At 36.2% G+C, this 27471-nt stretch overlaps 1 protein-coding gene across 1 annotated transcript; it reads left to right on the top strand.

The window, feature by feature from the left end:
* TOP2A (DNA topoisomerase II alpha) lies at positions 1–27002 on the top strand. The gene is made up of 35 exons (XM_004378075.2): positions 1–158; positions 1043–1198; positions 1402–1492; positions 1797–1860; positions 3652–3797; positions 3884–3981; positions 4207–4419; positions 4764–4937; positions 5137–5238; positions 5348–5485; positions 6736–6874; positions 7574–7731; positions 8030–8155; positions 8373–8483; positions 8630–8735; positions 8827–8936; positions 9187–9279; positions 9863–9977; positions 10081–10202; positions 11757–11905; positions 13551–13782; positions 13953–14087; positions 14217–14417; positions 14600–14795; positions 16417–16508; positions 16611–16775; positions 16909–16992; positions 18443–18625; positions 19233–19323; positions 23672–23821; positions 24036–24159; positions 24286–24329; positions 24816–24956; positions 25394–25596; positions 25926–27002. The coding sequence occupies exons 1-35, from the start codon at positions 138–140 to the stop codon at positions 26052–26054; spliced, it is 4602 nt and encodes a 1533-aa protein (XP_004378132.1). The 5' UTR covers positions 1–137; the 3' UTR covers positions 26055–27002.
* Positions 27003–27471: the final 469 nt, after the last annotated feature.

The following is a 27471-nucleotide window of genomic DNA, read 5'->3' as shown; positions in this document are numbered from 1 at the left end:
AGGTTCAAATAGAACAAGGTGCGCTCTTCTAACCGACGCGGGTCTGTGGAGAAGTGATTTGGTGGTCCTCAATCGTCTCGTGGCTTCCGCCGGTTTAGTCGCTTCCAGGGTTCTCGAGCCCCTTCACGATCGTCACCATGGAGGTGTCACCATTGCAGGTACAGCTCGCGGAAGGGCCCGGTCGTAGAGCCTCAGCGCGGTCCGCACATCTCTGACGGCCCGTGAGGGGTGAGGGCTTCTGGGCTGCGGTGCGGCCCCGCGGCGAGCAGGGAGCCCCGGCTCTCCATCAGAGCTCCCATATTCCCTGTAAAGCCCCATTTCTGGGCTCTGGGTGGTGATGAACAGAGTGAGACCCCTTTGTAGTGCTAGTATTGAAGTACTACCGGCTAAACGGGCTTCCAGCGGGTTGTGTTGTGTTGTTTTACTGTTTCTAGGGACCGGATTCAATTCGGTCTGTGGTAGAGCTGTACTATAATGGTCCGTGCGTGGCGTTAAGTAGCACATCCATGCTTTCCTCTCTCCCCTGTGTGGAAAATGGGGTTGAATGTCGCTGATCTTGGAAGATGCTGAGATTGGCACAGGGTTCCCATCCGAGGAGCCGGCAGACCCGAGTTGCTCAAAAAGTGTCGTTCCTGTGCCCAAAACGTTAACGTGGCCAAAGGATTGAATTGATAATCTCCAAACTACTGCTGCTGAACTAGAATCTGTTTTGTGCTTGGGACATGGTAGGCACTCAGGAAATATTTGTGGAGTAGATGAACGAAGTGGGTGGATTTTATCGACGACCTAAAGCAGTGTTTAAGGAAAATATTTCCACTTCAGATGCACTTGATGAGATAATATATGTCTATTTAAATTGACACTGGCTGCAGTTAACTTTAATTGCCATGTTTGTACAAAACTAAACTCCACTAATGCCTACTAGAAGTTTGCAATTTGTTATAGTGGGTTTAAGTGTATCATTATGATAGAGATTTTGTTCATAGTTCCTGATAAACCTATGATTAATAATTCCTTCTTTCCCATTGCTTGAAATTGCTAGCCCGTAAATGAAAATATGCAAATCAACAAAATAAAGAAAAATGAAGATGCTAAGAAAAGACTGTCTATCGAAAGAATCTACCAAAAGAAAACGCAATTGGAACATATTTTGCTCCGCCCAGACACCTACATTGGCTCTGTGGAATTGGTGACCCAGGTAAAACCAAGCTAATGAAACGCAGTTATTTAGTAGTTAAAATGTGTACTTTTGCAGATTAATTTTCTATACCTGACTTGTTTGTCACTGGAACTGGCTTTAGCTGTCATATGTATTGTAGTGTTAATCTAGAAGGCTATAGTAATCACGATGATAAAGCAGAATAGAGAGTAAAAATAACTATTTCTTTGCCTTATTTCTAGCAAATGTGGGTTTACGATGAAGATATTGGCATTAACTATAGGGAAGTTACTTTTGTTCCTGGTTTATACAAAATCTTTGATGAGATTCTAGGTAAGTAAATTTTTTCTCCTAAAGATTTACAGGTCAGATCTTTCGCAAGTATCATTCCTATCAAACCGTTTATAGCCAGAGCTCCTGTCATTTTGAATAGTTGGCAAAGATGGGGCAGTCTCCTGGAGCCCAGGAAATTGAGTTATGTCCTAGAAGCCATACTGTGGACAAAAATTGCTAAATTAACACCTTGTTAATGCTACTCGTGTGCTGTTTGGGAAATCTTTTCTATGTGTTAAAGTTAAAGAATGTTTTCAAAAAATGCTTTATATTTCTTACAGATATGTATTTTACTGTCTTTCAGTCAATGCTGCGGACAACAAGCAAAGGGACCCAAAAATGTCCTGTATCAGAGTCACAATTGACCCGTATGTCTTTTTGCTTAGTCTTTTGTTATATTGAATTGTTAGTGTTATTCCTAGTTGCGTTTACTTTGATTGTTAGTGAAGCTGGCTTTTTTTTTTTTTTTTTTTAATCAAAAGTTTGCAAAAGTACAGAAAATCAGAACACTAAAATGAACACCTATGGTACACACCACCTACATCCAATAATTATACTGGCATTTTGTCATATTTACTCCATCCATATATTTTTTTCTGAATCAAAATAAATTACAGATATCATGACACTTCAACCCTAAATACTTTAGCAAGCATCTCCGGTAAACAATTCTTCTAAGATTTCTGAAGCCTAGAGTTTTAACTTTTTTTCATGATTCTATTCAAATAATAAAGCAACAGATGGTGGTAGAGAATAATTTGATCTTAACATTTCTGGTTATAAATGCTGGGTGTGCCTTTGTGGATGGTCACGGTACTTGTTTTACCTTTTTATTAGCCTGGTCACTTATGAAGTAAACTACACTTTAGGCTCTTTTTGTAAGTGTTAATGATGAAGTATTTGGATATCCCCAGGAACTTGATACCATTGTCTTTCAGAAAATGTTAATTGAGCTCGTTTTAATTAGTCTTTTTTACAGGTAATATTATGTACTATTTAGAATAAGAAAGAAACCCTAGTGGTGTAGTGGTTAACAGCTAAGGCTGCTAGCCAAAAGGTCAGCAGTTTGAATCCACCAGGTGCTCCTTGGAAACCCTATGGGGCAGTTTACTCTGTCCTATAGGGTTGCTATGAGTCGGAATCGACTTGACGGCAACGGGTTTGTTTTTTTAGAATGAGAATCGTTGTGTGTGCTGGTTATAACTAAAATATATCCTGTCTTCTGAGAGTTAACTTAAAATAATAGTTAAGTCCAACTTTTCAGCATTTTATTGGTAAGCAGGCCAGTTTATGATTGATAGTGTTTTTCCCTTTTATATTTGTTTTGCACTGTGACTTGTTGGGTGGGTGTCTTAGTTATCTAGTGCTGCTATAATAGGAATACCACAAATGGATGGCTTCAACAAACAGAAATTTATTTTATCACAGTTTAGGAGGCTAGAAGTCCAAATTCAGAGCACCAGCTCTGGGGGAAGGCTTTCTGTCTGTTGGCTCTGGGCAAAGGTCCTTGTCTATTCAGCTTGTTTCCTGGTTCCTTGGAGCATCAATCTTCCCCCATCTCTGCTTCACTAGCTTGCTTGTTTTGTTTAATCTCTTATATCTCAAAAGAGATTGACTCAAGATACCTTATACTAATCCTGTCTCATTAACATAACAAAGACAACCCATTCCCAAATGGAATTATAACCACAGTCACATAGAGGTTAGGATTTACAACACATTTTGGGGGACACATTTTAGTCCGTAACAGTGGGAATGCTAAAGGGAATGCTAAGAGGAGTACGAATGTTCCTCTTAAAGGCAGTAAAATAATATTGTTTCCAACTTTTGTCCTTTTTTCCATTTGGAATAAATCGTTTCCCTTTGTTTATGCTAACATTTAAAAATTTCATATTTTTAAACATTATTGGTATCTGCCCAGATGTTGAAAAAGGTTAAGTTTTGTTTATTTTTCCTTTGGCATTGTAGATACTCCTGAAGTAGCACGGTGGGAAAAGTAGTTCATGCTGAATTTCAGAAGGTGTATATGAAAAAGAGTCATAGGAAATGGAGATTTGTGAATTTCTATATTTTAGAAATAATATCAATATTTAAATATAGACATGTTAAGATTAATTTAATGTTTATTTTACAATAAAAACTTTAATCTGTTTTCTTAGGGAAAACAATTTAATTAGTATATGGAATAACGGAAAAGGTATTCCTGTTGTTGAACACAAAGTTGAGAAGGTGTATGTCCCAGCCCTCATCTTTGGACAGCTGCTAACTTCTAGTAACTATGATGATGATGAAAAGAAAGTAACAGGTAGCGTATTGAAGAAAATAAAGAACGTATTAGTTGCTGGAAAAATATATCTTGTAAATGATAATCTGTTATATTTATTTGCCCAGGTGGTCGAAATGGCTATGGAGCCAAACTGTGTAACATATTCAGTACCAAATTCACTGTGGAAACAGCCAGTAAAGAATACAAGAAAAAATTCAAACAGGCAAGTAAATAAGTATCTTGTGCCTTGATTATTAATTTTACCACAGCAATTTATGATGGCATTATAATGGTTGGTTTGATTTAATATAATTTATAAACTATTAAATAGTGGGAAAGTATTGATGAAAATAACTATAAAGTTATTTTCTATGACTTATAAATTTACATTATTCTAGTTTGTCAGATGACTTGAGCTTTTCGCCTTTCCTGTTCTTAATTTCCATAGACATGGATGGATAACATGGGGAAAGCTGGCGAGATGGAACTCAAGCCTTTTAGTGGAGAAGATTATACATGTATCACCTTCCAGCCTGATTTGTCTAAGTTTAAAATGCAAAGCTTGGACAAAGATATTGTTGCACTGATGGTTAGGAGAGCGTATGATATTGCTGGATCCACTAAGGATGTCAAAGTCTTTCTTAATGGAAATACACTGCCAGTGAGTATTCTCCTGGGTGTTAAGGGTAATGAGGGACTTTGTGATCATCATCATCAAGTACAAAATTCATTTTTCCTCTCATATGTTTTTCTTACCACTTCTCATTTTTCCTGAAAAGAGAATGGTATATATACCATTTCCTTAATCATCTCATTTTAAACTTAATAAAGGAATTTCTTCTTCAAAGGAACACCTAAATAAATCCTTTTATGTCCTCCTTTGATAACTAATCAGTGAACACTATTTTATTAGTTTTGAAAAATCTTCATAGTCTATTTTTGAGTCTACTTTTTATAACCCTGGTTTGTTTGTTTTTAATACCATCACCTTTAATTCCTGTACAGGTAAAAGGATTCCGTAGCTATGTGGACATGTATTTGAAGGATAAGGTAGATGAAACTGGCAACCCATTGAAAGTTATCCATGAACAAGTAAACCATAGGTGGGAAGTGTGCTTAACGATGAGTGAAAAAGGTTTTCAGCAAATTAGCTTCGTCAACAGCATTGCTACTTCCAAGGTAATTTCATTCTTTAATTATTAATTATGATTTATTTATCTTTTCCTGTAAGTGTATTTACTGATGTTACTGTATAAAATGAACTCAGATATTTAGCTGTGTTGGTACAAGGGAAGCTATGTTTGTTGTTTTGTTTTTTAATGTTCAAATATAATTTTGAGGATACTGAGCTTTACAATTTGGTATTTTTCCTCATCAGGGAGGCAGACATGTTGATTATGTAGCTGACCAGATAGTGACTAAACTTGTTGATGTTGTGAAGAAGAAGAACAAGGGTGGTGTTGCCGTAAAAGCACATCAGGTATGATATTGTAGCACCGTTTTCTTTTTCTAAAGTCAAGGGAGAAGAGAAAAGCTATAAATAAAGCATGAGTAAGTTTTTAGTAATTTCATATCAACTTTTACTGCAGGTGAAAAATCACATGTGGATTTTTGTGAATGCCTTGATTGAAAACCCAACCTTTGACTCTCAGACAAAGGAAAACATGACTTTACAGGTCAAGAACTTTGGATCAACATGCCAATTAAGTGAAAAATTCATCAAAGCTGTGAGTACTTAGAGGGAGATAAAAATAGAAGCACCTTACTTTATTTTCCATTGCCCTTCTCAGCTCTGCAGCAACAGATCCTCCCACACTGCACTTCTCCAGTTCATCCTAATCTGAACAAAGAAGTGAAAAATAGCTTTTACTCCACTGGTCTTACCAGGAGCTTAGTTGCCATTTATATATGTTTCCCAATTATATTCAGCTCAGAACACTCCAAACTCGGTTCATGTAACTGCTTGCCTACCAGATACCTTCACTGAACGCCCTAAGGTTGCTCTCAGTCAACACATCCAAAACTGAATTACCTCTATACTCAGCCCTATACAATGAACTCCGCACTCCCCAACAAACAAAACTTTCCTATCATAGTAAGAGGAATCCCTGCGTGGTGCAAACAGTTAACTTGCTCTGCTGCAACTGAAAGGTTGGCAGTTCGAGCCCACCCAGAGGCACCTCAGAAGAAAGGCCTAGTGATCTACTTAGAAAAATCGGCCATTGAAAACTCTATGAAACACATTTCTACTCTGACACACATGTCATTGCCATGTGTCTGTATCTTCTCAATGGCAATTGGTTTTATCATTGTAAAAGACACTAACCAACCAAGTCTGGGAGCCTTCTGTTTTATCCCCCTCTCCTCTAATACAACCAATAAGAATCATTTCTTGGATACTTCAATAACTTCCCACTATCTCTTCTAGATTACTATAATAGGTTCTTAGCCTTCATACATCCTCAGTCCTGTCTCTACAATGCTCGTGTGTGATCTTTTTATGTTAAAACACGTTTTTCTCTTCACTCTCTTACTTTTGAAACCTTTCGCTGACTGCCACCCTTAGGAAAAGTCCAAATTCCTTAATTTGGCCAACAAAACCCTGCCATAATCTAACTCCCGCCTGTTATCTCCAACTTCATGACGTGTTTTCCTATATTGTCTGAGCTTCATTTCTACTGGCTTTCAGTTACTTGTAGTCTCTTCCCTTCCTTAGAGCTTTTTCACATGCCAGTCATTTTGCCTGAAATGCTTTTTCATCTGGCTAACTACTTTAGCTCTTAAACCTTATTTTCTTAGGAAAACTTTTACTTTCCACCTCTCCCCCAGCTAACTTGGTTCCAATACAGCATTGGACTTAGTATTCTATGTAGCACTCTTTTCACTTATTCATAACATTCATTATTTTTGGGGGGGCTCGCTTATATTCTAGATTTCTGATCACACCTTTCCCTAACATGAAACTTCTCATTTTCAGGCAATTGGCTGTGGTATTGTAGAAAGCATACTAAACTGGGTGAAGTTTAAGGCCCAAATCCAGTTAAACAAGAAGTGTTCAGCTGTAAAACATAACAGAATTAAGGGAATTCCCAAACTTGATGATGCCAATGATGCAGGTACACTTTTAATAGTGTTTCCAAAATTTAAATCTTCTAGTTCAGTTATTTGTTTTATTCATTTTCATTTTTTACTGTATAAATGTTTTTCTAGATTTCAAAAGTACTATATTCATTGTAGAAGATTTAGAAATACAGGAAAGAATTAAAATCACCCACCATTGTTGGTTTGATATCCTTCAGTCTTTTTACTATGTGTGTTTGAACATAAAACACCTGAAAAAAATTTTGTTCAACCATGTCTGATATATTGTTTTGAACTTAACCACATAATCATGAATATTTTCCCTTGACATTTAATATTCAACAGAATAATTTTGTTAATCAAATAATTCCCTACTATTAACTATTTAGGTCATTTCTAATTTTTGGCTTGGTCATTAGTTTTGTGTATAAAACAAAGATATCTGTGTAGTGATCTATTACCTAACAAATATTTTAATAGCCGTATGATCAGATGAATGTTTAGCAGCAATATAAATATCAGAAATTAGTCTAAGAAATTAAGGTATTTTTTATTTATTATGAACTTTAGCTAAAATATATATTTAATTATTAGGTCTGTTTACTCCTAAGTAAACTTTTTATGAATTGTAAATTATTTGTGCTATATCACAAAGCTATTAACAACATGTCTGAGTTAGTGTATTTGAGGCTGAACTAAATGTGCTGATATTAATTTGTGGATTTTTATTTTAGGGGGCCGAAACTCCACTGATTGTACGCTTATCCTGACTGAGGGAGACTCAGCTAAAACTTTGGCTGTTTCAGGCCTTGGTGTGGTTGGAAGAGACAAATATGGGATTTTTCCTCTTAGAGGAAAAATACTCAATGTTCGAGAAGCTTCTCATAAACAGGTAGAATATAAAACTATATTTATAATCTAAATTTAGTTTACAATGCAGGACTTCATGCTTATATTTCATTCCTTCATTGGACATTTTGAAATACACTTTATATAGTTTTTTGTTGTTGTTTTAAGAAATTGGGTACATTGTATCATATCTTAACAGACCTTAATGGCTTACTAAAGCATAGGCTAATGACTGAAAATACTGGAGCGCAAGCAAATTCAAGCAACATGTACTCTTGTATTTCTTTGTTCTTTTGAAAATTATAAATAAAAAATTATTTTTGCGGTGTATTGCATTTCAGATAATGGAAAATGCCGAAATTAACAATATCATTAAGATTGTGGGTCTTCAGTACAAGAAAAGCTATGACGATGAAGATTCATTGAAGACTCTTCGTTATGGGAGGATAATGATTATGACAGATCAGGTTAGATTTGTTATAGATATTTTAGATTTTATACTAAATTTGGACTTAAATCTTATTGTTGCATATTACAGATTATATGTACAGGTTAAGTGAGTCAGAATTTGAACAGCCTTTTTTTATCCTGTAGAAAAATTTTGAGAAATTACCAGTAAGTCAATCATAATTTCTCTGGTTTCTAAACAACTCTCCTGTGCTTTGGCTTTCCATATGTTTCTAGGACCAAGACGGTTCCCATATCAAAGGCTTGTTGATTAATTTTATCCATCACAACTGGCCTTCTCTTCTAAGACATCGTTTTCTGGAAGAATTTATCACCCCCATCGTAAAGGTATATTAATTTCTAAGATATCATAAGGAATATTTTAAGACTCTGCTCCTCAAACCCGTATATACGTATGACTGCGGAAATGTGTGATGGAAGGAAGGGGACCCAGCAGTGTGGAAAAAGCTACAACAATGTATTCTTTACCACAGGTATCTAAAAATAAGCAAGAAATGGCATTCTACAGCCTTCCTGAATTTGAAGAATGGAAAAGTTCTACTCCAAATCATAAAAAATGGAAAGTCAAGTATTACAAAGGTTTGTAATGAAACTGATAAAGAACTTCTCGTTTTTGTTTTATACCATTGTTCAAGATTATATGGAGTAACCTGGTCTCTTGTTTTTGTAGGTTTGGGCACCAGCACATCAAAAGAAGCTAAAGAATACTTTGCAGATATGAAAAGACATCGGATTCAATTCAAATATTCTGGTCCTGAAGATGATGCTGCAATCAGCCTGGTGAGTTTCAAGTTGTATTTTGTACATACATTCTAGCTTTAGAAATCACTGCTTTAGCTAGTCAATTGAAACATTTAAATTTTTTCATGGGAGTATTTTATGTAATAGACTGTTTCCAGTAAGCATATCCCTGAAAAAGGGACCAGATATTTTAGAAAACTGAGGTTTTGTTGTTGTTTGTTCTTTTACTTATAGAAGAGGTATTTTGGAACTATTAGTACCTTTGTTATCTTTTTCATCTGATTTGTAGGCCTTTAGCAAAAAACAGATAGATGATCGAAAGGAATGGTTAACTCATTTTATGGAGGATAGAAGACAACGAAAGTTGCTTGGACTTCCAGAGGTAAAAGTTTTAAACATATCCCAGAAAATTTACTATCCTGTTATTTGACTGACCTTATAGGATCACTATTATAGCAATTTAAAGTTACTGAGTAGTTATTTCAGTAAAAAACTTAATAGGTTACTATAGAAATGTTCTTATTTTTTATTCAGGCTGCCACATTAATGTATTGGGCCTGAAAAAGCTTACACCGGCAATGCACATTTTTTACTAGTTGTGCAGCAATTTAATTTGCTTCATCTTAAAACTATATAAAATAGTTCTACATAATTCTATGTTTTTGAGGTACTTAAAATTATCATAGAAATTACAGTTCTTGAGAGGCTTGTTTTATTTTTGTGTTAAGTATTAGTAAGACCAGTATCTTTTTTTCTTTTAATGTTTTATTTTATTTTTGTTGTTGTTGAGAATATACACAGCAAAAACATACACCAATTCAAATTTCTACAGCTACAATTCAGTGACACTGATTACATTCTTCAAGTTGTGCAACCATTCTCACCCTCTTTTTCTGAGTTGTGTTCCTCCAGGACCAGTGTCTTTTATTTTAAACTAGGTCATGTAATATTCTTTGGTCCCTCAGGATTACTTGTACGGGCAGACTACCGCATATCTAACCTACAATGACTTCATAAACAAGGAACTTATCCTGTTCTCAAATTCTGATAATGAGAGATCTATCCCATCTATGGTGGATGGTGAGTTCCAATTTGTTAGTCTGTTTTTATCACAAGATAGAAATCAATACTTAGAAATGGTTAAATTGAGAATACTAATGTTTGCCATTCTTTGATCTTGAAGGTTTGAAACCAGGTCAGAGAAAGGTTTTGTTTACTTGTTTCAAACGGAATGACAAGCGAGAGGTGAAGGTTGCCCAGTTAGCTGGGTCAGTGGCTGAGATGTCCTCTTATCATCATGGTGAGGTAAACACATTATCCATAATGTTTCAAGAAAGCATTGTAGCAGAAACACGTGCAAAATTATTCTCCCAACACATTTTGGAGAGTATGAGCCACAGTAGAGAACAATTTGGTAAAATCTATCAAACTGAAAAATGTGTATACCCTTTAACTAGTAATTCTATTTCTAGAAGTAATTTTAGAAGGATACTCATGAGTATGTAAGGATCTATGTTCAAAGATATTTAACAATGTTTATTATAACTTTATGATGTCAAAATTTAGATATCCAAACTGTCCATCAATTGGAAAACTGTTACAATAAATTGTGACATATCAGTGATGTAGCTTAAGTAAATCTGTATACACTGACTGTAAAGAATATCAGCGGTCTATTGTCAAAAAAAAAAAGGCAGAATAATGCTTAAAGCAAAATGTCTAGGAGGATATATTCCAGATTAACTTTGGTTATCCCTGAGAATTGGAGAGGGCAACTTTTACTTTATATATGTTTGAATTATTTGACTTCACGTGTTGTTGTTAGGTGCCGTTGAGTCAGTTCCGACTCATAGCAACCCTATGTACAACAGAACCAAACACCGCCCAATCCTGCGCCATCCTCAGACAATCTTTACTATGTTTGAGCCATTGTTGCAGCCACTGTGTCAATCCATCTCGTTGAGGGTCTTCCTCTTTTTCGCTGACCCTCTACTTTACCAAGCATGATATCCTTCTCCAGAGACTGATTCCTCCTGATAACATGTCCAAAGTATGTGAGACATAGTCTCTCCATCCTTGCTTCTAAGGAGCATTCTGGTTGTATTTCTTCCAAGACAGATTTGTTCCTTCTTTTGGCGGTCCATGGTATATTCAATATTATATGTCATATATATTCAAAATATGACTTTACATAAAATTTTTTTTTAATTTTGTGATTGAATTGCTTTTTTGCAGTCATTGTGTAAAACAGTTTTAAATAACTAGATTGCTTAGTTTCTAGAACTTTATAAGTTCTAGATCAGTTACTAACTTTAAATATTATGATTGTCTTACTTGTTGCTTTAAATCAGACTATAGTGGGGATACAGTAAATATTCACCCAACAAGTAGTTGTTGAATGCCTAGCATGTACCAGATATATAAAAATAAATAAAATATGTTCCCTACCTTCAAAGTAATCACAATTTAGCCAGAGGGCCAACACACACAAATACAGAATAAAGTGACATGTTCTATAATAGAAATGAGCAGTGTTGTAACATAGAAGTGGCCAGTGTCGTAATACAAAGGAGGAAGTATTTCATTCTGCTGAGGATGAGGAGAGGAAGGGAGACATTTGAGCTATTCCTTCAGGAATGAATAGGACTTGATAGGTAAAAATTATTGGAAGGCAAGAGCCTTCTGAACTTGGAGCTTAGAGGTTTCAGATTTAGGACTACTTTTGTTATGTATTAATCTGGGACAAGTCACTAAATATCGGAACCTCATAAAACTTTACAGCATTATAGTGAGGTTTGTATAGATATGTATTATTAAAAGCTACTGATCTTATTAAGGAATTCTTGTTTTCCCCTCCAGATGTCATTGATGATGACCATTATCAATTTGGCTCAGAATTTTGTGGGCAGCAATAATCTGAACCTCTTGCAGCCTATTGGTCAGTTTGGTACCAGGCTACATGGTGGCAAGGACTCTGCTAGTCCTCGATACATCTTCACAATGCTCAGGTCAGTATACTTTCAATTTCTAGTGAAATTGCCAATTCCAATTTTGAAGCAATATGAGAGTTAGTTGACCAAAAATACAAAAATTCACTTAATCAGAAAATGTACTTTTGATCAGATGCTTGAATCATTAATTTAAAAAAAAAATTCATTTAAGTTTAATTGTGCAAGTCTCTGCAATAAGCAGAAAGTCAAAATCCTGTTTCAACCATAGCCTTTGTATCCCTTGATTCCTTGCCAAATTATAAAAGTTTTTACTTCCATTTCTTATCTTTTCTTCTCTTCATGTAGAACAGCGTTTTTCAAACAGGGTAGATTTTGCTCCCCCACCCAGGGGACATTTGGCCATGTCTGGAGACATTTATTATCATGACTAGGGAGGTCAGTGCTAAATGGCATGTAGTGAGCAGAGTCCAGGAATGTTGCTAATCATTTTACAGTACATGTGAAAACCCCCTACAACAAAGAATTATACAGCCCAAAATGTCTACAGTGCCAAGGTTAAGAAATCCTGAGGTTGGTTCTGAGTAAAGAAGAGCTTGATTCTTCTTAAATACCACAGTTGAAATTTGACTTCCTTGAAAAAGTCCGTGGAAAGAAAGTACTTTATCAATGATCAATTTTTAGCTCCCACCTTATTCAACCTTTTGGTGGCATTCAACATAGTTGATCACTCCATCTTCCTTGAAACTTTTCTTTCTTTATTTGACCTCTGATACACCAGACTCTATTGGTTCTTCTCCTTAATAGTCTTCTTTGCTGGGTCCTTCTCATCTTCCTAACCTCTAAATACTCAACTGCTCCAGGGCTCCTTCATCAGACCTCTTTCCACTATCCACACTTAACTTCCCAAATGATCTCCCATCCTTCTAGTCCCATAACTTTAAATCTCCAGTCCTGACGTTTCTCCTCAACTCCAAACTTGAATGTCCAGCTGCCCTCCCAACATTTCCATCTTGGATATCTAACAAGTATCTCAAGTCTTTCTGTTCAGTAAATAGAACTCCATCCTTTTAATTGCTCGGGCTAACAACTGTGGAGTCACCCTTGACTCCTTTTCTCCAAACTTGTGTCCAATCTACCAGAAAATTCTATAGGCTCTACACACTGGAAAACTGTCCAGGCTCTGACCATTCTTATTGCTGCCACCCTGTTCTAAGATTCATTTAGACTTTTGTCTTTCATCCTTCTTTCTTTATAATAGCAGTTTTTTAAAATATGTCACCCTGGCTCAGAGCCTTCCAACTGCTTTGTTCAGAGTAAATCAACAACTTTTATTTTAGCTAGACAGACCCTTTGTGATCTGTACCCCTACTCTCCATATCTTTGAATTTCATCTCATAACATCTCTGCTCCAGCCACGCTGGCCTCTTATTATGGATACTTCCTCTTCAGAGGACTTACTGGTCCTCTGCCGATAACACTGTGTCTCCCAATACCCACATGGCTCGTTCCCTCAATCACTCTTACGTAGTTTATTTTTCTTCTTAGCACTTACCCTACCACTGACAAAATATATTACTGAAAGCATGTTAATCACAAGTAAAGCTAAGGTAATTTTCATGTATGAGATAACACATGTCCTTTTCACAAAAGTTAAATGTTAAAGCTGGCATTTTTGTAAAATAACATATCTTGTTTTATTTAGCCCTTTGGCTCGGTTGTTATTTCCACCAAAAGATGATCACACATTAAAGTTCTTATATGATGACAACCAACGCGTTGAGCCTGAATGGTACATTCCTATTATACCCATGGTCCTGATAAACGGTGCTGAAGGAATCGGTACTGGGTGGTCCTGCAAAATCCCCAACTTTGATGTTCGTGAAGTTGTGAATAACATCAGGCGACTGATGGATGGAGAAGAACCCTTGCCAATGGTAACTATTCTGAGTGCCTTAGGAGCCCTAGTTTCCCTTTGGTTTTCAAAAACGACACAAATATAAAATTTATTTCATACTTTAATGTTAGATTTATTAATTAATGCTATTGTGATTTCTGTCTTCAATATCACATTTAGAAAGCATTCTTTTTTAAAATATGACTTTAGCTTCCAAGTTACAAGAACTTCAAGGGTACTATTGAAGAACTGGCTTCTAATCAATATGTAATTAGTGGTGAAGTGGCTATTCTTAATTCCACAACCATTGAAATCTCAGAGCTTCCCATCAGAACATGGACCCAGGTAAGTAATTGTGGGTTTCTTTTTTTGACTTTTTGATGGGGGGTGGGGGACCCTTTTTATACTATTGCTTATTGACTATTCAGGAGCCTTTGTTTTAGAAACTTACAAAAGGGTTCTTTCTTTCTTTAGACATATAAAGAACAGGTTCTAGAGCCCATGTTGAATGGCACTGAGAAGACGCCTCCTCTCATAACAGACTATAGGGAATATCATACAGATACCACTGTGAAGTTTGTTGTGAAGATGACTGAAGAAAAACTAGCAGAGGCAGAGAGAGTTGGATTACACAAAGTATTCAAGCTCCAGACTAGTCTCACATGCAACTCTATGGTATGTCTCATAATGAGAGAGATGTATGTTTCAGTTTATATTAAAGATTAATATCAATTTAAAAAATTGTATCTTAGGCTACTTTTATATTTTTAATGAATAAAATCATTTCTCTAAAGCTCTTTTAATAGCGTTTAACCAGTTTATCTATTCCTGGCTCTAACCTTGTTTTCCTTTTTTAGGTGCTTTTTGACCATGTAGGCTGTTTAAAGAAATATGATACAGTGTTGGATATTCTAAGGGACTTCTTTGAACTCAGGCTTAAATATTATGGATTACGAAAAGAATGGCTTCTAGGAATGCTTGATGCTGAATCTGCTAAACTGAACAATCAAGCTCGCTTTATTTTAGAGAAAATAGATGGCAAAATAATCATTGGTATGTTTTTGGAATAATAACTGCCTCTACTGAAACTACAATCATGCCAAACTTCCTTTACACAATTTGGTGAGAGTAATGGTGGAAGGGTACAAAATCCATTTAGTTCAGCTGATTACTTATACAAACATTCCTCTCAAATACCTGATTAGGTATTTATAGATTGAGAGTGATAGCTTCTACTGGATTGATCATCTTGGGAAATCAAGATTTAGTTGACATTTAGATAGAGAAAAATTGAAAGCTAGAAGAGGAGGACCCTGTGTGAACTCAAGAGAAGTAAACATAATAAGCCTGATAAAAGGAGGGGAGCAAGAAGGAAGATTATAAATGGCTATAAGGAAATTGTGTGCCCACAACTGAAAGAATCCAATGCCATAGGGGAGGTTTTGGTTTTTTCTTTTTGTTTTTTAAGAAATTCTAGAGGCAATTAAGTCATGGTTTAAGTGACCAGGAAGAAAAGAGATTTGACTGAAGCTGGGGTATAAGGAGAGACTTAAATAGCTCAACTCTGGCTAGGACTAACTAGGAAATAGGAAAGCCAAACCAAAAACCCACCACCCTTGAGTCGATTCTGACTCATATCAACTCTATAGGACAGAGTAGAACTACCCTATAGGGTTTCCAAGGCTGTAAATCTTTACGGCAACAGACGGCCACATCTTCCTCCCACGGAGTGGCTGATGGGTTCAAACCACTAACCTTTCGGTCAGCAGCCTAGGTCTTTAACCACTGTGCAACCAGAGCTCCCTATAGGAAAGCCAGGTAACTTTAATGGGCTATGATAGTGGGTCCCAAAATAGGATAACACAAGTTACTGGTGATCACAGAAGAACTTTCTGACAATACACAAAAATTTTCAACTATTATTAGTTACCTATTCATGAATATTTTTTAAAAATTTAAACTAGCACATCAAACTCTAATTTCATAGATATTGCTTAAGGCAAGGCTAAAATGAGTAATGTTGGACATGTCTCAAAATAGAAAATAAATGTACTCAATTGACTGGAATTTAGGAAACACTAGGAACTAGTCTTCTTGAAGAATATAGAGGGACTAAAAGTGTGATCTGTGTCAAGCTACTTGATAAAGGTAGTACCTGAAACATTCCATATATAACTAGAACTGTCAATATCCCTCAAAAGTATAATGAATTGACTGCAGTAGTAGACATTAGGAAGAGTTACTACTGAAAAAGCGAGTGTATCATGGGGGACCATGGTCAGGAGAAATCAGTTTTTGGGTGAGTGGCAATAAAATTTTGCCTAACCAAGTGGTGAAACCAAAAAACTAGGATATAATTGAGATAGCGGTTTCTCTTAGTTAGATGTAAAGGTTTTAATTGTCGTTATGAATTGGGAATCAACAGCAGTGGGTTTGGGTTTTTTTTGTGTGTGTATTCTTTAGATCACCACCTCACTTATGATTTGACTGCCTCCTTGTGGTGATTTACATTTGTCAGTGTTTTAGGGGGAAGATGTATCTATGTACCAGGATGTACAAATTTATTCAAGACAGAAAAACTTTAATTTTCAGTTTTAACTTAATATGGTAGAACCTTATCCCTTTCCTAAAATACTTCTCAAAACCATTATGTCTGTTTACATTTTTTAAATAGAAAATAAACCTAAGAAAGAATTAATTAAAGTTCTGATTCAGCGGGGATATGATTCGGATCCTGTAAAAGCCTGGAAAGAAGCTCAGCAAAAGGTAATTTCTTGGTTAACATTTTTCTCTACTGTTAAACACTGCATAACCTAATGTCTGTGTTTCACATTTCCTATTAAAGCTATAATTTAATTCCTCCTTTAGGTTCCAGATGAAGAAGAAAATGAAGAGAGTGACAATGAAAAGGAAACTGAAAAGAGGGACTCTGTAACAGATTCTGGACCAACCTTCAATTACCTTCTTGATATGCCCCTTTGGTATCTAACCAAGGAGAAGAAGGATGAACTGTGCAAACTAAGAAATGAAAAAGTGAGTTGTTGTTGTGTGGCACATGTTGCTTAGTAATATTCTAATGGTGGAAGTAAAAATATAATGATTCTCTGCATGAGAATGCTGTTTATACATATAAATTAACTCTTAAATTTCTGATTATCTTATGAAGGAACAAGAGCTGGAAACATTGAAGAGAAAGAGTCCATCAGATTTGTGGAGAGAAGATCTGGCTGCTTTTATTGAAGAACTGGAGGTAAGTAGAGTTTTTCTTCATGAAATATTTATTTTAGCAATATACCTCTCTTTCTCAGGAAATTTCATAACTAGAAATATAGGAGGCATAAGGATATATGTTCCAAGATAACACATAAAAGAACATATAATTAAATATTAGTTAGAATAAAGTAAATGATGCCAGGGAACATATTACCCAGAAGTTTTTGGACAAGGAAAGGACAGAAATTGTTGATTTTTGCCAAAGGGAAGGACCCACTGGGACTGAGAAGATAAAGAGAGTTTAAACATAGAGGAAAAACACCCCAGTTCCCCAAGTCAACTTAAGAGGACAAAGCCAACTTCAGGCCTAGCCAATCATACTTTCAGAGGATCCTTTATTCCCTAAATTTCCCTAGTAGTGTTTGGTGCCCAACATTATTTTAACATAAGAAAAGGTGTTCCATTTCACAAATTAAGCCAAAAGGCTTAAGATTCAAATTTATTTTATTACACTTAAGTGTGGGTGTCCAACTCATTTGTAATTGCTTGGTTGGATAACTGTAGATTACTGATATCACATCCTTTCTTATATGAGTTTACAAAAAAAAAAAAATTATGTATTTTATCCTTAACCTGATTTCCCCTTTTTATTCTCAAAGAAGCTAAGTGGTAGAATCAGGAGTAGAACCCAATCTTCTGTCTCCACATTCCTCTTTTCAAAGTGTACCTTAATTATATCTCCACAATTGGTATACTTAGTTATGGGACAGTTTATCACAATTATTTTTTTTCTTTTCTTTTCCTTTATTATTATTATTGTACTTTAGGTGAAGGTTTACAGAACAAATAGTTTCTCATTAATGTATTGTTTTATGACATTGGTTACTAACCCCACAACTTATCAATACTCTGCCTTCTTGACTTTGGGTTCCCTATTACTAGCTTTCCTATCCCCTTCTGCCTTCTAGTCCTTGCCCCTGGGCTAGTGTGCCCCTTTAGTCTTGTTTTATTTTATGGGCCTGTCTAATCTTTGGCTGCAGGGTGAACCTTAGGAGTCACTTAATTACTGAGCTGAAAGGGTGTCCAGGGGCCATACTCTCAGGGTTTCTCCAGTCTCTGTCAGGCCGGTAAGTCTGGTCTTTTTTTGTGAGTTAGAATTTTGTTCTCCATTTTTCTCCAGCTCTGTCCGGGACCCTCTATTGTGATCCCTGTCACAGCAATCAGTGCTGGTAGCCGGGCGCCGTCTAGTTGTACTGGACTCAAGTCTGGTGGAGGCTGTGGTAGTTGTGGTCCATTAGTCCTTTGGACTAATCTTTCCCTTGTGTCTTTAGTTTTCTTTATTCTCCCTTGCAGTTTATCACAAATCTATCTTAAATGCAACAAAATGGGTTTAACTGTTGCCTTCTATTCTATCCCTATAAAGTAATAATAGATGTTTTAATATCTTTATTACCTTATAAGCTTGCTTTCTTATATTCCTTTTGTAGATTGTTGAAGCCAAGGAAAAACAAGATGAACAAGTAGGGCTTCCTGGGAAAGGGGGGAAAGGAAAGGGGAAAAAAGCACAAATGGCCGAAGTTTTGCCTTCTCCATCTGGCAGAAGAGTCATCCCCCGAGTGACCATAGAGATGAAAGCAGAGGCAGAAAAGAAAATTAAAAGGAAAATTAAGGTAATACTCATGAGAACTTTATACATCAAACAATTTAAACATTATATTTCCACTTAAAATTAAACACTTTTTTGGCACTTGATTTCTAAATAGCTAAGTGCTAATCTGTTTTCCTACAGTCTCTTTTTTTCTGATGAGAGACCTAAAATTTATTTTTCACATAAACCAAGCATTTAAGTTGTAAATTGGTTTACAAATTTGTGTAAAAGATTTTTTTAGGGAGAATTGGAGCCCTGGTGGCACAGTGAGTGGTTAAGTGCTATGGCTGTTAACCAAAAGGTCAGCAGTTCGAAGCCACCAGCTGCTCCATGGAAACCCTATGGGGCAGTTCTACTCCGTTTTATAGGGTCGCTATGAGTAGGAATTGACTTGATGGCAATGGGTTTGGGTTATTTTTTTTTTTGGAATCTGTATATCCCTAAATTAAATTGTGTAAAAGGTATTATGGACAAAATTAAGAACTAAAATCTAAGTAACCTTATTATACTAAATAACACACATTCACACGCATGTATACAATGGTACATACATATACACTTGACTATGTATTGTTATTCCAAATAATATTTTGACAGAATTTGACCAGTTTTGTTTTGCTATCTTTTAGAGTGAAAATACTGAAGGCAGTCCTCAAGAGGGCAGTGCGGAACCAGAGAGCCTAAAACAAAGATTAGAAAAGAAACAGAAAAGAGAACCAGGTAATTTAAAACATTTTAAGGAAAATGGTATAAAACTGAAACGAGATTGTTTGTTGCCTAGTACATTCCACATTTTTACTGAGTTGAATTGAGTAACATGAAGGAAGACTGTATCTAGTATACTTGAGCCTCCCTAATGCCCTTGGGATTTGATTCATTTTAGAAGAAATCATCTTGTAATGAAATATTTTGTTAATTTGGCACAGTGAACTCCTTAGTTGGGGTCTAGGAAAACACCAGTTTATTAGATTTCACTTTCTAGCCAATCCTGAGGTTCTAGTATATAAAGCTTCTTGAGGGCAATGACCACACTTAGCCCTGATTGTATTCTCCCTAGAGTTCCACACCATTCCTGGCATATAGTTAATACTCAGTAAATAAAATACAATTAACAATTCTGTTAACAATTGATTATGCCTTTATTATGTACTTATTTTTACTTGGAGGAAAGGCCTGCTGATCACTTCCAAAAATTCATCAGCTGAAAACCTCATAAAATATAGCTCTATTCTGACACACATGGGGTCGCCATGAGTGGAAAAGACTTGGTGATAACTGGTACCTTTTTTTAACATCTTTATTGAGATGTAAGTCACATACCGTAAAATTAGTACATTTACAGTTTTAAAACATTTTCATCACCCCACAATGAAACCCCATACCCATTAGCAGTCACTCCCCATTTTCAAACCTCAACAACCTCCCTTCTACCAGCCTTAGATACCTAATCTACTTTCTGTCTTTATAGATTTGCCTATTCTGAACATTTCATATAAATGGATTCATTCAATATGTGGTCTTTTTTGACTGGTTTCTTTCACTTAGCATAATGTTTTCAAGAGTCATTGATGTGGTAGTGTGTACCAGTACTTCATTCTGTTTTGACAGATAATATTACAGTGTTCATATTGGATTTATTCATTCATCAGTTGATGGGCATTTCGATTATTTCCATGTTTTGGCTGTTATAAAGAATGCTGCTATGAACGTTTGCGTACAAGTTTTTGCATAGACTTATGTTTTCATTTCTCTTGAGTTTATACGTAGGAGTGGAATTGCTGGGGTCCTATGGTTACTCCGTTTAACCTTTGAGGAACTGCCGGATTGTTTTCCAAAGTGGCTGACTCATTTTACATTCCCACCAACAATGTATGGGGGTCCCAATCTCCACATCCTTACCAACACCTGTTATTATCTGCCTTTTTGATTGTAGCCATCCTAGTGGGTGTGAAGTGACATCTCATTGTAGTTTTGATTTGCATTTCCCTATTGGCTAACGAAAGGAGCCCTAGTGATGCAATGGGTAAGTGCTTGGTTGCTAACTGAAAGGTTAGAGGTTCTAATCCACCAGCTGCTCCACCAGGGAAAAGACCTGGCAATCTGCTCTGTCTTAGGCTGGGTTCTCTAGGGGAGCAAAACCAGTGAAGCATGTACACATATATAGAGGGATTTATTTCAAGGAAATGGCTCACACAGTTGTGGAGGCTGGAAAGTCCCAAATCCATGGGTCAGACGTCAGGCTGGAGGCTTCTCCTGACTCATATGGTTGCAGGGGCTGATGAACCCAAAATCAGCAGCTCCGACAGTAGGCTGCTAGTTCATGGGGCTGTGAGAGGTGGCAAATCCCAAAGTCTTCAGGTCAGACAGCAGGCTGCTAGCTCACCCAAGAACCGGAGGTCAGAAGATGACGAGTCAGATACAGGATCCAGAGACGGCGGGCTTTGCCAGAACTTCTATATATATTGGATGTAGGCCACACCCCCAAGAAAACTCCCCTTTCAACTGATTGGCTGCTTATATCAGATCACAAAATAGAAGATGATTACATAATATCTGCCAAACCACTGAGAATCATGGCCTAGCCAAGTTGACACATAGCCTTAACCATAACATGCTCCCATCAAAATTTCAGCCTAGGAAATCCTATGGGGCAGCTCTGCTCCGTCCTGTAGAGTCACTACAAGTCAGAATCCATTCAACAGCACACAACAACACTGGCTAATGATGTTGAGCATCTTTCCATTTGCTTATTGGCCGTTTGTATATCTTTGGAGAAATGTCTATTCATATCCTTTGTCCATTTTTCAATTGGCTTATTTGTCTTTTTATTATAGAATAGAGTTCTTTATATATTCTAGATAAAAGTTCCTTATCAGATATATGATTTACAAATATTTTCACCCATTCTGTGGGTTGTCTTTTAACTTTATTGATAGGATCATTTACAACACAAGTTTTTAATTTTGATGAAGTCCCATTTATCAGTTTTCTTTGTGCTTTTTCTCCTTGTGTTTTTGGTGTCATATTTAAGTAACCATTGCCTAATCCCAGGTCACAGAGATTTACTCCTATGTTTTCTTATAAGATTTTTATAGTTTTAGCTCTTATATTTAGATATTTAGGTCTGATTAGTGTTGAGTTAAATTTTGTGTATGGTGTAAGAAAGGAGTCCAGCTTCATTCGTTTGCATGTGGATATCCAGCTGTCTCAGTATTGGTTGTACAAAAGGCTGTTCTTTCTCCATTGAATTGGCTTGGCACCCTTGTCAAAACTCAATGGACCATAAATGTTAAGCTTTATTTACGGACACTCAATTCTAATCTATTGATCTATGTGTCTATCCTCAAGTATTTACTTTTCATAGATAATATGTGCTCAGTTCTGTGAAGAATACAAAGATGAATAAAGCAAATGGAAAAATCTTAGTATTAAAAGGAAGAAGTTACAAAGGTATTTTGCGTATGCCATGCTCTGCAAAATTATATGTCGAGATTATAATGTAGCACACATTTACCTTTTAACATTGCCAGCAATCATTTAGCATATAGAATTGATGAATCGGTTACGTATTTTGAGCATCTGTGTTCCCATCGTTGTATGAAATAATTGTAAGGGCACAAAAAGTGAGACAGAATGGCATTTACCCTAAAGAGGTTTATCTAGAAAGAAAGTTGAAAAGTATATACTAGTCATTGTAGGAATTTAGAGAAAGGTAAGATAAGTATGGGGCCATGTAGATTATGAAGGCTTTGTAAAAGAGGTGAAACTTGGGCTAGAGGCTTAAAGATTGGGTGAGATTTAGGTATTCTAGACTGGGAAAAGAAAAATGAGCATATAGCATGGGATAATGAGAAGACTCCTTTAACAGGGTAGAAGGCTTTATTTTAGGAAATAGTAGAAATTAGATAGTTAAACCAGATTATGTAGAGCTAAAAAACCAGGTTGTTAGGGGAGGGCAGATGAGATTAGATTCAGTTAGGAAATATGAAATAGGTATACCCAACCAAACCCACTGCTGTCAAGTTGATTCCGACTCATAGCGACCCTATAGGATAGAGTAGAACTACCCTATAGGGTTTCCAAGGCTGTAAATCTTTACGGAAGCAGACGGTCACATCTTTCTCCGCAGAGCGGCTGGTGGGTTTGAACTACCAATCTTTCAGTTAGCAGCCTGCTGCTTTAACCACTGTACCACCAGGGCTCCTTTGAAATAGGTATACTTAAGGAAAATTTGTATGACAAGAATATGAAGAAAGGCTATATCAGACCTATAAGGAGACTACCCTTATCAGAGGGCCAAGATGAGGGAAATAAAGAGCAAAAGATGGGTAGGAGAGACATTTGAGGAAAATAACTAATAAGACTTTGTGACTTTCAACTTCCTTACCCAGACACTAAATCCCCATCAAGATTTAATCCTAGCCATTCTTTTTCTTTTGAACTGTCTCCCTTGCCTTGACTTCAGCAGTAAGTAACTTTTAGTTGATCTCCTTGCATCTGTTCTTGCCCCTTTCCAGTCTCCACCCTGCAACCAGAGAGAACTTTTTAAAATGCAAATCTGATCATATTGGATCCCTGCAAAAAGATGCCCAAAATGCTTAACAAGGCCAGGCTTACTTATTTCATGCCCCTCTCCCTCTGACTTCTACTTTCTAGCCATAATGGTCATCTTTCAGTTTTCTAAATGCACTATGTTCCCTCACAGGACCTTTGTACATATTATTTCCTGGATTGGAATGTTTCATCGCCTGCTTCTCTTCAACTAGTTAATTCCTATTCAACCTTCAGATCTCATCTCAAGCATCTCTTTCTTGAAGAAGCCTAATATACATACACATAGACATATGCACGCACACACACACACACACACATACACTACAGAAATACATTGTATTTATTTACTAGATTAGATGACAAAGCTATAAACTCCACAAGAGCAGGGACTGTGTCTGTTTCTCTTCATTGTTGTTATTACCAGTACTCAATAAGTATTTGAAAAGTGATGATAGATGGAAAAAGTGAATCTAAGAATATATATAAATGTCATTAATACCTATCTCTCCTCAAGGTAACAAGACAAAGAAACAAACTAACTTGCCATTTAAACCAGTCAAAAAAGGAAAGAAGAGAAATCCTTGGTCTGATTCGGAATCAGATATGAGTGATAACGAAAGTAACTTTGATCTCCCTCCACGAGAAACAGAGCCCCGGAGAGCAGGTAAGAAAGACTAATGAATATGCTGGTTATGCTTCAGGACACTTAATCCCAGAAATTACTGTATCTTAGAGCATAATTATATTAAAATTTTGGAAAATTAAAACATCTTCTAAGAGATTGAACTGAAGCTTAAATCTTCATGAAATGTTAATCTGTGGATTAAATATTTCTCCTATTACCCTCTTTAATTCTTTGCATATGTGTGTTTTAATAGCAAAATCCAAATTCACAATTGATTTGGATTCAGAGGAAGATTTCTCAGATTTTGATGAAAAAGCTCAAGATGAAGATTTTGTTCCATCAGATGTTAGTCCACCTAAGTCCAAAACTTCCCCAAAGTGAGTATCTTATCTAATATGGATTTTATTGTGATTATTTTTTATAATATTGAATATATGCTTCATTGTTTGACACATTTAAAACAGACTATAAATAACAATAGAAATGTTATGTTTCTATTCCAGATATACTAACAAAAAACTGAAGCCACAGAAAAGTGCCAAATCAGGTATGTATTTAAGTAGAAGTATTGAGGTGTCTGCTTTACCGAGGCAATCAGAGAACCAAATGGGTTCTAATTCTGGCTACATTATTAATTTTGTGACTTTGGGCAAGTCACAGCCTTTCTGGAGCTCATTTTTTCCATCCTTAAAGTGGGAGGAAGGTAATATTAACTGCCTCCCTGCCCCATTGATACGAGGATCATATAGATGTGAGTTTTATAAACTAATAAACTATAAAACACTGCCAAAATGGGCATGAACATTTTCAAATTCAAAATCTTTTCTAGATTTTTACTAATTTAGATGAAATTTTCTAGTAATTTCCCAAGTACTGCCTTTAAACGTAAATTTAGGTTCAAGTTATAAGAGCATGTTTTAAATATTCCAGAAAAGTCAGAGTTGGTCTTTAAATTAGAATTCATAGAACAGACAAAGCAGCAAGTGGATTTTCATGTTTTGCTTATATGTATTATTTTTCTTTCCATTTGAAGTAATGGACATTGATGCTGATGATGCTAAGGACAATGTACTACCTTCTTCAAGCTCTCCTACTGCTGATTTACCAGCTGAAACTGAAATTATAAACCCAGTTTCTAAAAAGAATGTGACAGTGAAGAAGACGGCAGCAAAAAGTAAGCCTACATCTTTGAGATGGACTAATACTGTGATTAACTAGCTGCCACAAGTCAATTTCAATTTTTCAATCCCCCAAATTTACTGTTGGTATTGAAATTAAACCTTTACAAATGGCAGCAGTTCCTTTTAGATAATTATAATCAAAATTGTTATTCAAAAGGTTTAAAATCAGCGTGTTTGTTAAAAATGCCAGACATTACCTAGCTAGTTTATATGAACGATAGGATTTATAAGCAGTTGTAAATGTTTAATATAAAATATGTACCTGTGAGAAAAAATGACTGCTTAGGAATACTTTGATTCTCTACTGTATTTTCAGCTGTACTAGATTGTCGTTTCACATGTTAATATAAACAATGGATTGCTAAGAAAGTTCACGGTGAGAAAAATTCATCTAAGAGTGGCCATGATGAATGCTTGTGTTGACTTGCAGGTCAGTCTTCCACCTCCACTACAGGCACCAAAAAAAGGGCTGCACCAAAAGGAACCAAAAAGGATTCAGGCTTGAATTCTGACGTCTCTCAGAAAAAGCCTGGTCCTGCCAAATCCAAAAATCCCCGCAAAAGGAAGCCATCCACTTCTGATGATTCTGACTCTAATTTTGAGAAAATGATTTCTAAAGCAGTGACAACCAAGGTGAGTATTTATCCTAGTCAGTGCTCTTGCTGTAGGTATTTTGAAACACATAAGCAACATTTGCTCTTAATAATTTGGCACATTTTTTTTTAAGAAAATTTAAATCTCATAATCCGTTAGCTTTTAGTGTATGTAGTTTAGTTGTAACAAAGTTAAATATGCCACTTACTTATTTAGTCAACGGGGAAAGTTGCCTTAGATTTATTTCTTACTACTTAGTACGAGGTGGAAAGCTCCTTGAATTTGTACTCTGTTGGTATATATATTTTACATCAAAATTATGCTGTCAGGTTTACATTATACAAATTCCTTGGGCTTTTCTCTTTTAGAAATCCAAGGGAGAGAGTGATGACTTCCAGCTGGATTTAGACTCAGCTGTGGCTCCTCGGGCAAAATCTGTACGGGCTAAGAAACCTATAAGATACCTGGAAGAATCTGATGAAGATGATCTGTTTTGAAATGTGAGGTGACTAATTTTAAGTAATGATCTTACTGAGCCAAGGATTTGGTTTAAAAGTTATCCGAAGCTCTTATTTTCATCCCTTCTGAGTTAGTTGGGAAGGTATTTTTAATCCAGAACCATCAAAGTGAAGTGAGTAGAGCCCAAGTACCCTCTTAACATTTTGTAATACTGTCATCTAAAGAATGACCATTCATTGGCCTTATTTTTTCTCTGCTTTGTCTGTTTTTAATCTGTTTTCGTTTGTCTTTAAAACCTGATTTTAAGTCTACCTGGACTCTAGAGATACTTGTGTGGTCACTTCAGCATAATGTAGTTTAGTTATTGAACATTAATTAAGCTAAGATTGAGCATGATCAATCTTGTTTTATCTTTGTGTTAAGTAATTTTTCATCAGACAGAATTTTATGATTCTAGTACAAATACTCCCTGCTCAGCCTCTTATGTGCTGAATTTTCATTCTAAGCAATGAGAAATTGTTCATATTCTTCATATCTTTTGAATATCATCAGAGAATGAAGAAAAACACCCTCACCATATAACCTCAACACAGTCAATAGGATGAAGAAAATTAGACCAGTTATATGACTATCTCAACCCTTGACTTGTCCCCTCTGGCTGCCTCTGAGTCTGACTCTCCCAAGGAACTAATTCCTAGGGAGTGCTGGATTACAGAAGAGTGGGGAGCAGCATTCTTCCTTGGATCTTACATATTACATCAATGCCATGCTCAGTGGTGAGCTGTTATATCCATGTTGTGAAATCTCTGTAATTTCAACTTGTGAAATTTTTAAGACGTTCTGCATTGTTATGTGTGTAACTTCAGTGGTGTTATCAATGTTTTTGTAAATATTTACTCTGTTTTTCTATTTAGCTTAATTCCAACAATTTTGTACTTAAATAAAATGTAAACATTGCAGCCCGTTGATTGCCTTTTCTTCCCCGCCCCCCACCCCGACCCCGTACTACACCCTTTCCCTACTCTAAAATATAGCTCTCTCCTCTTCCTTTTGAGAACTATTCCAGTTGTATTCTGGTGGGCCTGACAGCCCCTGGCCCTGGTGATAGGTCCAAGAGAAGGGCACCATGACCTAATTGAAGCCAATCTGGTTTTTCCTGCGATTTTGTGCATGGGTACTAACTTCTTCATCTCAAAGTGTTTTACATACAAGTATTCCAGAACTTCATATAATGGAGTTATACAGTCGTTGTTAGGTGCCATCAAGTCATTTCCAACTCAGAGTGACCCTGTGTACAACAGAATGAAACACTGCCTGGTCCTGTGCGATCTGCACAGTCATTGCTATGTCTGAGCCCACTGTTGCAGCCACTGTGTCAATCTATCTCATTGAAGGTGGTCCTCTTTTTCACTGACCCTCTACTTAACCAAGCATGATGTCCTTCTCCAGGGACTG

The sequence above is a fragment of the Trichechus manatus genome, unplaced genomic scaffold, assembly GCF_000243295.1.
Source record: "Trichechus manatus latirostris isolate Lorelei unplaced genomic scaffold, TriManLat1.0 scaffold00054, whole genome shotgun sequence".
NCBI lineage: Eukaryota > Metazoa > Chordata > Mammalia > Sirenia > Trichechidae > Trichechus > Trichechus manatus.
The sequence above is the reverse complement of the archived record's forward strand: the minus strand, read 5'-3'. Positions and strand labels throughout refer to the sequence as shown.

Bases quoted from the DNA above. Each gene is read 5' to 3' on its own strand.
- TOP2A (XM_004378075.2), top strand. From the start codon at position 138: ATGGAGGTGTCACCATTGCAG. The intron at 4,420-4,763 runs GTGAGTATTCTC...ATTCCTGTACAG, and splicing joins TTAATGGAAATACACTGCCA to GTAAAAGGATTCCGTAGCTA. The intron at 16,509-16,610 runs GTAATTTCTTGG...TTCCTCCTTTAG, and splicing joins GGAAAGAAGCTCAGCAAAAG to GTTCCAGATGAAGAAGAAAA.